Raw genomic sequence first — 13,124 nt, forward strand, 5'->3', positions numbered from 1 at the left:
CTGAATTGGTGAACTACAGCGGTACGCGTCACTTGTAAAAACGCCAGCTGCCATTGGTTGTTGGTTGTCACGTGGTTATTCTGAAGATGGCGTCTCCAAATGGAGGTAAATTCTAATTCCTTACCTTACTACGCTGTGTATAAATTCACAATTTGGCATTATTAAGGACACTAAGACGGTAACTATTTTTGTTCTCTCTTATTCGAGAACCCAAAAAGGCCAGAACACACACGGTATTTGTGTGTTTTTACTGTTCGGAGATGTTTCCCTCCCCTTGGCTAAATGCTTCTGTGACAAACAGCTGAAACTGGCTGCTGCTAGCTGTAAACACACTATCTGTTCGTGACACATGTAAGACAGTTATTGTGGTGTGTATCTTTATTGTTAATGGACGTCTTTGCTGGCGTTTCCGTACTGTTATTCCCGCAGAGTGTATTGTAGGGGTTGCAACAGCTATTTTAGAGCAGTAAACTCATTGCTACGCTCAAGGTAGAGGAGATAATATGAGCTATGAGTCATGGTGCCTTATTGTCTTGAAAGTAATCATTAGAAGATGCGTTTACTGTCGAATTAAGATACTGGGTAACAATAAAACCCAGGTAAGCTGCGGCGTTAAAATGCTGCCCAGTTGGTACAAAAGGTCCCAAAGTGTGCTAAGACAATATCCTACGTACTTTTACACCTCCAGCAACAGCCGGAATTGTTTGTACGAGGCAGGAGATGATTATACGTAGTTTACTGGTCTGTGTGCAGTAGCAGTTATAATAAATACTTGGTATTTTGTTGTAGAAATACTTCATTGTGTACTGTAATGTTTGACAGAATTTAAAGAGAAAAAAATAACTAAATACCACATTAAATCCCTTTTTAAGGATTTAATGTGGTATTTATGTACTATGTATGGATGTGCCAGTAGTTTTTGTTTTTTATCTGTTACTGCTGGAGGCAAGAGTGTCAGGCTTCTTTATGAAGTCCATTCTCACACTAGGACCAGGGGGGTGTCTCTGGAATACTGGACCGGGATCAGCTCCAACATTTGTCACATACTGTGCTTGTAGAACCACCTCTTGAAATCGTGTTAGCAAAGAAAAAGTTTACACTTTAACCAAAGAATGGGAAAACAATTTTCAGTGAAACAAACTTGTGCTCAAAAATTCAGCTGTAGCAACATGATGAAAAACACAATACAAAGGTTATTAGTCTTTGTTATTGATTCAACATTTGATTTATTTTCAAAATGCCAAATTCAAGGAATTTCTATTCATTTTGATCATATATGGAAGTGGTGGCATGTATTTTTCCATTAATTAAAATTGCATCCATATTAACATTCACATACGTGATATAGGACATTTAAATAGGAAATCAAATGATGACTGATGATGTTAAATAAATGTCATTCATCCAAAATGATATCACTCTTGTGATGCTGCTCAAAATACATTTTTAAAAGAATGCGCTTACCCTTAGACTTTTTTTGGACAAGACTTTAGTGTCTTATTAGCAAGGGCCATCACAAAAATCACTTTGTGTAGAAACACTGGCATCTAGGATCACCAATTCTCTTCAACTGTCACCAGCTCTTTATTTACAAAAACAAGTATATACATATTCACAGAGAAATAACACACTTGCATTCTTTTTGTATTTTGTTAGGTGATGACTTTGAGTCTTCTTTGCTGAGTTTTGAGAAGCTGGACCGAGCGTCACCTGATCTGTGGCCAGAACAATGTAAGTGTGCACTTTTTGGTCTGTCGTTGCCGTGGATTTTTGTTTCATTTTGTTGCCATAACCTTAATGAACATTTAATCTTTCACACAGTACCTGGGGTTGCAGAATTTGCTGCGTCTTGTAAAAATGTGAGTTATATTCTCTGTGGCATACTTTGATTTACTAATTGGAGGTTTAAAGTCACTGTAATCACAAGTCTGAGCTATAAATCTTTTCACGGGCCATCTAGTGACACCTTTATTGTTTCTGACACGACAGCCCATCACAAATTCCCCCCCCAAGTGGATGGCTGAGCTAGAGAGTGAAGACATTGAAATGTTGAAAGGTAATGTACAAAACGGTGAAAAACATTGTGTACCTGCAACAGATTGGAGAGAATTTTGAAAGAAACAGCCTTATTAAAGTGTAATCCTGTCAGAAAAGATTACATTTTGCTGAAAGTGGTTTGATGTAGCTGAAAGGTTTGATGGCGTGTCCTGTTTTGCAGAGCTGGGTAGTCTGACGACAGCCAACCTGATGGAGAAGGTCAAAGGACTTCAGAACCTTGCTTACCAGCTGGGCTTGGAGGAGTGTGAGTACAATTTAGAGCACAATGTAATACACTGGGGGAAAGGCAGTAATTAGAAAGCACATGTGTTAACCATAAAATATTGGGATTCAAAATATTAGACGTTTGTAAGTATCCAATATGCTAATTTTAGTTTAATATGATATTTTAGTCATACTGAAAAACACATGTAAACATAGTGAATCTGAAAAAGTAGCGTTCTCTCATTTCCATCCTATTTGGAAACGCCTGGACATCATGTATTTATAGTGATTTCCTCATCATTGACAATGAGCAACTTGAGTAAAACTGGGCCAAATTAAATACCAGCCATCTGACTGATACTGTGTCTTTGAAAATCAATACTGTATACATAAAATAAACAAAGAAACTGCAAAACATGTACTTGGCTTGAAGCTAATGCTGCCCCTGGCCAACGAGAACGAACAAAAAACTCTTCATAAAAGTCTGTTTACAAAGTCGTGTATCATCTGGTATAATCTACGTCTCCTTCCAGCTGTACGCTCAGTAATTCTTTGAGTTGTGCGAAAAAACTTGAAGTTCAATTTAACTCTGATGTTTATGACCAAAGGTATGTAGGAGGGTTGGTTTCCCTTCAAAAATCAAGATGACATGAAAAATATGATGTGTGAGCAGCATCATGTTAACATGAAAGTACAAACAACATCCAGTAATGCTGCTTAGTCACAAATACAGTGCTGATTCTCATCTTTTTGCACCTCAGTTAAACTGAGGGTTCATCTGAGCCTCTGTAAGGTTATCCTCAGTTGACCACTAGATGGTGCTCATAGCCTTCCCAGGTGTTTGCATCTGCTTTCTGTAATAGTAAAACCCACACTTTGTTTTACTGCTTTTACATTTTTAATGAAAAAAGGCCAAGTGAAAGTAGTTTTCTATATTTTGTGTATTCAGAAACCGAATATGCAGGCATGAGTTTTGCTATTTGGAACCAGCCCTGCATTCCTGACAAACAACAAATTGACCTTGAGGCCTCAAAATATTGGATTGAGGTCAATCTTGTTAAATTGGAAAAGGTAAGAAACAAGGGCATGCCCGCAGGAGCCCGTATAGCAAGTGCTCACGCATTTGATGGACGCAAAATCTAGTTTTTAATCCATTCCCCTCTTACTACCTCATTGTTATAATCCTTGCTGAGTGTGGATTAGAGAGATGTAGCTAAGTGCTTATATTTTCCTAAGAGAAAACGGGTATTTATATTTCCGCTGAAAAAGCATACAAGTGATGAAGAATTGTGGTGTCTAATACCCTCGTACCTCCATGGACTACAGTGATATACACATGTTTTTTTTTCCCCAAGTCAGTTAAATGTGACCAACTTGCCTACATATTACCAGTAGAAATGTTGCACTTTCTGCAGCCTGGACTTCGTTTGGCTTGTAATGAGCTCAGTTTGTCATATATTCAGCAAAGACTGTACGAATCCAAGTTAAACAATTTGCAAAGATTTACATAATTTTAAAGTTGCGTCAATGAAAACTCACTCATTGTCGGAGGAGATCACCTTTGAGGAAATTTTAAAGATTTACATCAATGATGCAATGCACAAACATTCCAATGCAGGAATTGTGAAAGTCTAGAGAGGCGTAGAAGCATATTAACAGGTTAAAGAAAGCATCAGTAGATGATGAAGCGTTTATTGATTATTAACGTACGCCACAAGTGTCTAATCTCTCAGACTTCTCCAAAGCCAAAGGAGCGTGTAATCTGGCTGCTATGAAGACGTTAGCTGTCATAGGTGGAGGACAGCAGGATTTGCAATCTTGTCATGTAGCTCGGCATGACGGGACACAATGATGGTTATTATTGGTGTCAGAGCAGCCCTGTAATGGGTGCCTGTTTAATGCTCTCTGGTTTAATTTTCTCCTTTTCCCGGCTGTCAAGAGAGGCCTTGTAAATCTCAGCTACTTTTTCATCATGTTTGTGCACTCTTCAGGACCCGTAAACGAGACTCCGTCGAGGCGCGACAGAGTGAGGGCAGGGGACAGGATTTACTGCCCCTCCCCCCATCGACATGTGGACCATTAAAGACGAAGCTGGTTAATAGGAAGAGCACAATCAGGCGGTGAACACTCACCCGCTCCACTGCAGTAAGAAAGGGCACCTGAACCAGTGCACAATCATTCCCCTCTCCCTTGATACCCCTCAGCAGCACCAGTGTTGCACTTTTGTGCACACCGCTGTGGGCTCACGTTGGGACATTTGCGTTAACATGGATGTGATGGGAGGATTTGACACGCCCTTTATACCCCCACACCCCCATCCCACCCAACTTCCTCCCACCTACGCTCCCAACAATGACGCTGGCCTGGTCTATTCCCAGTGGGTCTTGACGCGTGCCTCTTCCTCAGGCCCCAGCTGTTCCCCCGCCCTGTGATGAATGCCTCTGTCGTGGGCTGCTGAGTGTGGGCATCAAGCCCCAAGTCTCTGGGGACAGCTGAGGACTGATAAGTGCTGTTATTGGAGGTAATTGAAAGCTGAGTGTTCCTCTGGGATGCAGCGACTGGTACCATTGCTGAGGTGTTGATGGTGCTCTATCCTACTTGTGGGCTCAATGCTACAATTAGACTTGTGAGCAGGAAGGGCCTCCACTGGAGGCTCCACTCACTTTGATTTGTCTCCGGTGTTGTGTGTATTTTGAACGATCTTCAGTTGCAGTTACACCAATGACAAAGAATATTGATGATTTGTCTCACAGCTTGACTAAGGAGCTCGTAGAGCTGAGTAAGATTTTGGATTGAATGCATTCACTTACCACCTTATTACCACTGCAAAGCTGGAGGTTATATCAAAAACTAAGTGGCTGGTCTTCATTCATCTTGTTGGAGGGGTGGAACATGGGCCAGGGAAGTTATACCATTATTTTTTAGGCAGATCCAGAAATTTTATTTCAATGCCTATAACTTAAGTGCATTTTTATTCAATAATTTCTTTGGAAATACTCCACAGACTTTGATGAAAAAGGCACGTTTTAGCATATTTCTAATCCTCGTGGAATAATTTCCTGACATATGGCTTCAGTTGCGGATTTTCATGTAATAGAAAAGTAAGCTGCTGGCTGGCTTGGCAGAGGTCTGCCCTCTCAGAGCTTTTGAGAGTGTGACGATATTTTTTTAGGGCTGCGCTTTCAAGATACATTCATGCACAAAAAGCTCTTATTTGTGACAAAGATAAGAAATCAGTTAGATCAGAACAGGGCTTGCCCTCATTCCCCCCCATGATGTGGGTTTGTTGTGCAACAGGCCAGTTATTCAAAATTGTATTATCAGTCAAACATGCTAAATTACATGGTTATGGGTAATGGGGGATTTATGTGGATGAATCAGATTGTGGACTATGTGGGTAAAACCTGGTGTAGTGATGATTTTTGATAGTGGGAATAACTTAATTCCTACAACATCATGCTTTTCAATTAGCATCAGAGATTTGAAACAGAAACAGCTTGAGCAACAAGAAACTTGTTGACATCAAATGTAGCTGTGTGCCAGGCATTGTCTGTAAGCAAAAAGCTGTGCTTGTATGGGACCTTCTGAACTATGTGGACGTGTGATCCACCGATGTTGGGTTGGAAGCCTTTTTGCAACACTTAAGCCACAAAACAGGAAACAGACCCCAAAAGGACAACCTGTTGTCTCTTGACTTGCATCCCTTCTCTGTCACAACGCCACGTGGCGTAGACCCACGCTGACCCTGTTGCGTCTACCCGTGTGAAGGTGAGACTGAAGGTCGACCTGCCCTGACAGCTCCTAATGGCTCTGCATTCAGCACCTCCTCCTCACCCTCAGGATCAATCTCCAGCCTATTAGAAGCGTGCCGCTGCTGAATATGATTGCATTCACTGGGCCCCACTGGTGCTAATGTGCCTCCATCAATCCATCAGGGCGGGCTGACCACGGGGCGGGCGGTTATGAAGTGCCTGTCCTGACAGCCGCTGAATGAGGAACATTAGATGCCTTGCCATCACCGCTGCTACCTTTCGTCCTCCTCCTCACCTCCTCTAATCTGCTGGGCTCGTCTTTTCACCCTCTCCACAGCTTCTCATAAACACCAGTGTGGTGGTGCATTTCCTTGACTGTAGGACCTTCGAAGATAAAGGGCTGTTGAGGGGATCAGTTTTTATTCAGAATTTAGAATTGTAACACAGTTTCAGTAAACTTGTACTGTGCATTGATCAAACTAAGAGGAACCATATGAAAAAATTCTCAAGTTTGACTTTTCATATTGATGCTGCTAATTAGTCCTGGTCCATGGTTGTGACATTTGTAGTGGCTCACACACATTTTTTTGAACAAAATAATGTGAGTATCCTCAGTGCAGCAGGCTTCAGCTGTATCTGATAGAGCTTGTCCATATCTCAGACAGGATCAGTGTTGGAGCTGTGTGTGAAAGTAGAAGGAGGCAGAGCTTAACACACACACACACACACACACACACACACACACACGCTCCTCAGTTCTGCCTGCCTGCTGCCTCCCTGAGCAGATCGGAAATGACACCTCATTTCCATAAAGGCATTAGGAATTCATTGGATTTTCTTTCCCAGCTAATCATAGTGCGGGTGTAAAACCTTTTAGGCTTTTTAATGAATGATTTTTGACTGATTGCCTATTAATAAGGACACCTCTTGAACAGACATAGGCAGGGGTTGGGAGGTGCAGATGTGTTTGTTTTGGTGTGTGAATTTGTGTGTGTGTGTGTGTGTGTGTGTGTGTGTGTGTCAACGAGGCGAAAATGCATGGGGGGGGGGGGGTTGAGGGGGGTGGGCCCTCTCGGTTGGGACATAAAGAGGAACCAGTGGCTCCCCTGGGAAATCACAGCTCGTGTCTGCATCTTAAATATCCCTGTGAAGTATCAATAAGTGGGTAATTGAATTTTGAACACAAACATGAGCGTCAGGTGTATGTGTTGCAAGGCGGGGGGGGGGGGGGTTGTAGGCTGAATGTGTGCACCTCCAAGTGCTTCCACGCTTGTGTGTTTCATCTCCTCTGTGTCTCCCTTGTCCCCTGGGAGGAGGGCGGTGAAAGTGGATGTTAAATCCATTAAATAAAGCTTACAGCCCGTAATAGCTGAGCAGCACTTGGAGATGGGCAGTGAGGGTCAGATAAGTCCTCTTAACTCTTAATGAAAGTGAATCGGGGCAGTCAGGGCCGGGGTCCAGGACTTCAGTTAACCCAGGTGGTCATCTGTCTTTTGAGCTAAAAGGGGTCCTACAGCTCACCGGGAGCGTGCCATCGAGGGAGAAGGGAGGTGTGCTGGGTTGGGGGGGTGGGTTGCAGTGGGCCAAGTGATGATTACAATCATTTTATACACAGGGGAGTCATACTTGGGGAAGGCGTGGGAGGGGGGGGGGGGGGGGGGGGGCAATGACACCCAGATCAGTCACCATAAATGAGGGGGAAAGTAAGATGTTACACCACAGCCCTCAGCTTTTCCTCTGCATTTGCATTCCAACCACTTCTGATTTACCAAATGAAAGTGGTTTGGCAGAGCGGAGCAGCAACGCCACAGAATCCCCTGTAGCGTAGCTTTTACTGCTTGTTGTTTTAATTTAGAACAAAGGCAACTCTTTAAATAGCCACAGGGCATATTTAGCTGTTTGCAGATATAGGTTAATCCTCATAATGACAATGTACTTGAGCTGCTGGAATAAGTCCAAAATCTACCGCCAGAGGATTACTGGGGTTACATACTGGCCTTCATGCCATCATTCTAATGATGACCCCGCTAAGCTCTATTTGCATTCGTTTATGGATAAAAATGATTATAAATTGCTTAGGTAGGAAGTGGATTGCAGTCAATCAATTCTGGGTGTCTGATTTAGGTGAAATAATTAAATACAGTACTTTTTGCTTTTGCTTACTTTAAGCCTTTTTGTGCCCCCCAGCCGCATCCATGGTGGACTCTGATGGAATCACGTACCAGTTAAGGCTAAATGATAATTAGATCGCAACAAATCAACAGGGCAAGGAGATGGCCCTCAGAATCCATAAGGTGTCATTTAGTATGGATGGCAGTCGTAACAAGCTGCTGATTAACTTAGTGCAAAATTAGTAATTGACCTTTCTAATCAACTAAACAAATCTCTGAGTTCCACTAATCAGTATTGATCTCTTCTGTTGTATGACAAAGCCTGTGAAGGGAGCGTACAAGCACGTGGGCGTTATGTGGCTTTCAGTCATTGTCGGTTGATACATTTGTCATGAAAATGTATAATTTCTAACTGGAGTGTCTAATGTTTGTTAAATTGCATAATTGTATATACAATTATTAAAATGAGATGACATGTAGAGACTGATGAAATTAAGTAACCTTTTTAAGCTACAGTTGCTACAAGGGCAGGTGTAAAAACATTTCTAAATATCTGAAAATCATCATTGCTGCAGTTATTTTAATGTCAGTACTGCCTTTCGTTTTTTAGGGCCTAACCAAATAACGGGCCTACAGATTTTGGTGTAGCTCGATGTTAGAGAGCGTGCTCCCACGTTTACAACCTCTCAGTTTATGCGTCGTGGCAGAGCAGACCAGCGGCAGAGTGGCGTGGTTTCTCCAGGGTAAGTTGCCAAATTTTATGGAACACAAATAGAGGGTGTGGTGGTGGATTGCGTCTGCTCAGTGTCGACTTTGCGTGATTTTGTTAGCTTGTCACTGTGATATAAGTCAGGAAAACTTGATGTTTTTTTTACTGTGATAAAAGCACTTTATTAATTCATGCTTATTTTACTATATTAGCTAGCTTGCTAGCCTCAACGCTACAACCGTGACAGCCAAGTGGAAGCTAATGTTTGTCTATATGGAATAATGATGTATTATGTTATGTAGTTAATGGAAGCATATGTGTATTAAACACAGTTGTTACATTTACATACTTTTACACTCTCCTGAGTAACGTTACTTTACTGTTGTTCAAGTTTACTTTTCTACTGAACACACGGAAAGTTTCGCCTGAACATCGATCGCAGACGCAGATGCTGTTGCTGTTTCTCACCATTATGAATGAACTGTGCTTCACTGTGTAGGAATTTTTCAACAAGTCCTCATTAATCAATCAGAAGGACCCACAGAGTCTATATTGCGCTGTTCAAAATCTTGGGAGGACACCTTCTAGTTAGTTCAAAAGAATTTATTCAGATCAACAGGAAAGAATACAGAGCTCTGGAGATGGTCTTCCCCTATCCTGGAGTCAGCATACGCAGATGCGTCGTCCCTGGCGTTGGGGCAAGAAGTCCAACGATCTAACTATCTTCTCCAGTTTTATGTGTTGCAAGGAGGTGCTTACGTGATCGCTTCTGCGTGCAAGTGTGTATTTTTGATCTTCGTGTTATTTTGCAGAATCATCTGTCTGACCGCGTGCCAGCACCATCTGTTCCCATCTTAGACTTCTTGTTGCATCTGTGAAGATCAAAACCTCTCTTTTCCCTGATTCACGACCTTGCTCTTATCTACTTCTGACTCCCACCACTTCATCCCACCGTAGAAATTCTGTGGGCTCTGTTCTGACCTGATTAGCTTGAGGGAGTGATGCTAGCCATGAGCTACACTCCTGCTATTCCCTGTTGTGACCTTTTCACCTGTCCACTCTTATACAGTCTGGTCTGTGCTTCACTGCCTTGTGTTTCCTGCACTCTATTTTAAGTAAATATATGTATAAATTTAACTACAGTTTAAGCAAATATATATGTATGGATTAATCTACAGTTAAAGCAAATATATGAATAAATTTATCTACAACTGCTAAAGATGCCATGTTTTGATGGACAAAAAGAGTTTCAGGACAAAGTGGCAGCGCGAGTAACAGCATCTTGATTGAATACAAACTAATATGAGGGACGTGTCGGACCATAAGTACATTTTCTGAGGTCCTGTACTCAAGTAAGCACATTTTCAAGGTGTGCATTCTTTACTTGAGCATGAATTCCACTTTCACAAAACCTAAAACTACCAGTAACCCCATTACTATTTATTGAAGTGGTTGAGGGTGAGGACTCCAGTGAATTCTGTTTATAGGTGCCTCCAATCTTAGACATCTCATGCATTTAAATGCCCAAAATGTATGCCAAGATATTGCAGTAAACACCACTAAAAACTGTGACCTCAATAATGAACCTGTCATCGATGACATCACTCCGATAGTGTCAATCACAATTATATTTGTAGAGGCAGAATTTGTGGCCGAGCTTTTGTATTGATTGGATCACTTTTGAACTGTATAGATGTATGAGTCATGAATTAGTCATTGTGCTGTGAGTGTTTCCCGGTAACTCATATACTGTAATGAGATGAAGATTTTTTTTTTTTTTACTGTAACACTTAAACACAAAAGCCACCTTCAGCGTGCCAACAGCATGGCTTTTTTCACAAATTGAGGCCTTATTAATGTTTAATTTGGTCTTCAATATGATGATACCAATGCTATGAGTTTCTATCCGAGTGAGGGGAGGCTGCACTGAACCGTAATTAATGAGAAGCTCAGTGGGGCGAGGGTCCTCGGGAGGAGTGGCACAGCCAGTTTGGACTCATCAAGAGATGACAAAAAAAGAGAGAGAGAGATCATGACATCTTAGAAAATATTAACTGTTTCCTCGCATAACTGCTACTAATAAAAAAAAAAAAAAAAAAAAGTGATATCAACCTACTGGAGATTTCAGGTCATCCCAGCTTAATTGCTTTCCTGATTTTGATGGCTTCGTCTCAATTTAAAGCCCCCCCATGCATGTCCAGACGGCTCCTGATGACGTTGTTTAGCGTGATCTGAAGAGACAGCAAAGTGCAAAATGAATCCTTGCCATTCCAATTAGCATCGTCTTTAACCTAATGGCAGACACCTCAAGGTGACGTGGACCCCACGCCCAGATGCACCATTATCATTCTGCACTGGGCAACTCATCAAACTGCCCCGGCTTTTTCATTAGCCGCCGCGGATGGGGAGGGAGGGGCTCCCGAACTGCAACACGCCAGCAGACTGTAGCCAGTCTTCTCTTGCAGGCGTTTAGAAGCAGGATGACTTTTTGTTAAATGCCCATTTAGAATCAGCCCTCACTCTTCTGCTCTGAAGTCTTGCTTTGTGTGATGCGCGAGCTTAGTTCGCCGCTGAATAAAGTCACCCAGGTAATTCCAGTTTGGCAGCTCATAAAAGCTGTGGTGGAGCCGAGAGCCTGATCCTCCTCTTGTCTGGAACAAAGAGTAATTACTGTACAGGATGGTACCTCTCCAGGGTTTCTGATGATACTGCAGGAACGTCTCTGTAGTCTCCATAGTGACGCCAGGGTTTTGTCTTGGACAGAAAAGCCTCACCTGTGATTGCTCTCCCGGTAAAGACCAGTTTCACAAACGGTTTCACTTCCTCCTCGTGCTGCGGAACAAACACGCAGGTGTGTGAGGGCCTGCTCGTCACTGCTTGCCAGGGCCTAAAGTTCACCTCGACTGTACACACTGCTAAAGCATGTATCCATCTGTTTTGAATTTTTAAGTTGTTTAATTTGAATAACTCACGGAAGTCTGGAGCGAGTAACGTTAGCCGGTATTAGTTCGTACTTTCTTTGCTTCTGTCTCCATCGTAGCTGTTCAGTGTTTCCCACTTTGGCGACAGCGGTTCCTCTGTGTTGCTGCTGCCAGTCGACTGTTAGTTATTTCATACATGGCCGTATGTTCAGCCTAATACAGACATTTGGCTTCTCAGTATTCTGCTCTCTCATCTTGTTGAGTCACATTCATGGATGAATGCAGTCGAGCACTTGTACCTGACTATGTTGAAACAGCAATCAAGCAAATCACAAGACTCTCTGGTAGCTTCTTCCTATTTTATGTTGTTTCCCGTGTCCTGCATGAACAGATGTTTGTATAAATTACCTCTCAATGTGACACTGCAGATATTAAATACATGCTTTGCATTATAAACATCAGTTTGGAAGTGGTTAGAGCTGCAGGAAAATGTTGACTCTCTCTCTCTCTCTCTCTCTCTCTCTCTCTCTCTCTCTCTCTCTCTCTCTCTCTCTTTTTTTTTAAACCAACCCTGAAATGTTTGAGACTTTGAAGCAAACTGGAGTGAAGTTCTGTGTCTTAAACCTGTGGTTTGTGTCTCCTTGTTTTCCAGCCAGAGAAATGACCAGAGGGAAGTTCCTGAACATCTTAGAGAGGCCGAAGAAGTGACACGTTTTTGTTTTTGTTTTTTTTCTGCAAGAAACGTGGGACTGCAAGATGAATCTCTTTCATGACGACACAATTCTGCTCTGAACTTGTTCAGATCTTCACAACACTCTTCAAAGACTTTCCAGAACAAAAATGTAAACAGGAGAAACTTTTCACCTTCCAGGATTCGTCTGTGCATTTCCTCGTTACGCTCTTTTAGATGCCTTTTATTTCAGTCGTTTGCAGATCTGCCTCGATTCACTATTTATTATCGTTTCTATTTTAAACATGCATAACAGTTTTGCAATTTGTGATGTTGTATAATAAACTTTTAAAATCAAAAGATGATTGCCTATTATTGAAAGGCCCCTCATTTTTTTGTTGAGGTGAGCGATTGTAGACTTTTAATTAGGGCAATAACTTCACCTTATTTTTGCAGCAGCTCTCTGGCTGGAGACGTAGAAGGGAAAGGATCTGAGATGTGAGAGTTCTCTCCCTGTTACCAGAACATATTTTCCATTTAATGAGCATTGGAAGCAGGGTCCCTTACACAAAACATTGCGTAAAAATAATATTGCTCATTGTCATCATCATTAATTAGAGTTGACATAATTACTAGGACCATTTCTGTTCTAATTAGCACACTTCAGCATTGTTGGAGCAAACGGTTGGGCGAAAAGGG

The 13,124-nt window shown here is 42.0% G+C and overlaps 1 protein-coding gene across 2 annotated transcripts; it reads left to right on the forward strand.

Moving 5' to 3' along the window:
- The first annotated feature begins 50 nt into the window (after nt 1-50).
- On the forward strand, nt 51-12,785 carry lin52 (lin-52 DREAM MuvB core complex component). 2 transcript variants are annotated; one of them, XR_015109753.1, is made up of 7 exons: nt 51-105; nt 1,657-1,731; nt 1,822-1,859; nt 1,990-2,056; nt 2,219-2,302; nt 8,736-8,868; nt 12,408-12,785. XR_015109753.1 is itself a non-coding variant. In XM_086182565.1 (6 exons), exons 1-6 carry the CDS (start codon nt 87-89, stop codon nt 12,461-12,463), a joined length of 339 nt encoding a protein of 112 aa, XP_086038691.1. In that variant the 5' UTR covers nt 53-86; the 3' UTR covers nt 12,464-12,785. The 2 variants fall into 2 exon arrangements, 1 of the variants encoding a protein (XP_086038691.1); XM_086182565.1 differs by lacking the exon at nt 8,736-8,868 and having other exon boundaries at nt 53-105.
- The last annotated feature ends 339 nt before the right edge of the window (nt 12,786-13,124 follow it).

Source organism: Aulostomus chinensis, chromosome 17 (genome assembly GCF_037954235.1).
Source record: "Aulostomus chinensis isolate RoL2024-O1b breed Wild chromosome 17, RoL_Achi_v1.0, whole genome shotgun sequence".
Taxonomy (NCBI): Eukaryota; Metazoa; Chordata; class Actinopteri; order Syngnathiformes; family Aulostomidae; genus Aulostomus; species Aulostomus chinensis.

Coding starts and splice junctions, on each gene's coding strand:
- lin52 (XM_086182565.1), top strand. Junction 1,732..1,821: donor TGATCTGTGGCCAGAACAAT/GTAAGTGTGCAC, acceptor TCTTTCACACAG/TACCTGGGGTTGCAGAATTT. Junction 1,860..1,989: donor TTGCTGCGTCTTGTAAAAAT/GTGAGTTATATT, acceptor CTGACACGACAG/CCCATCACAAATTCCCCCCC.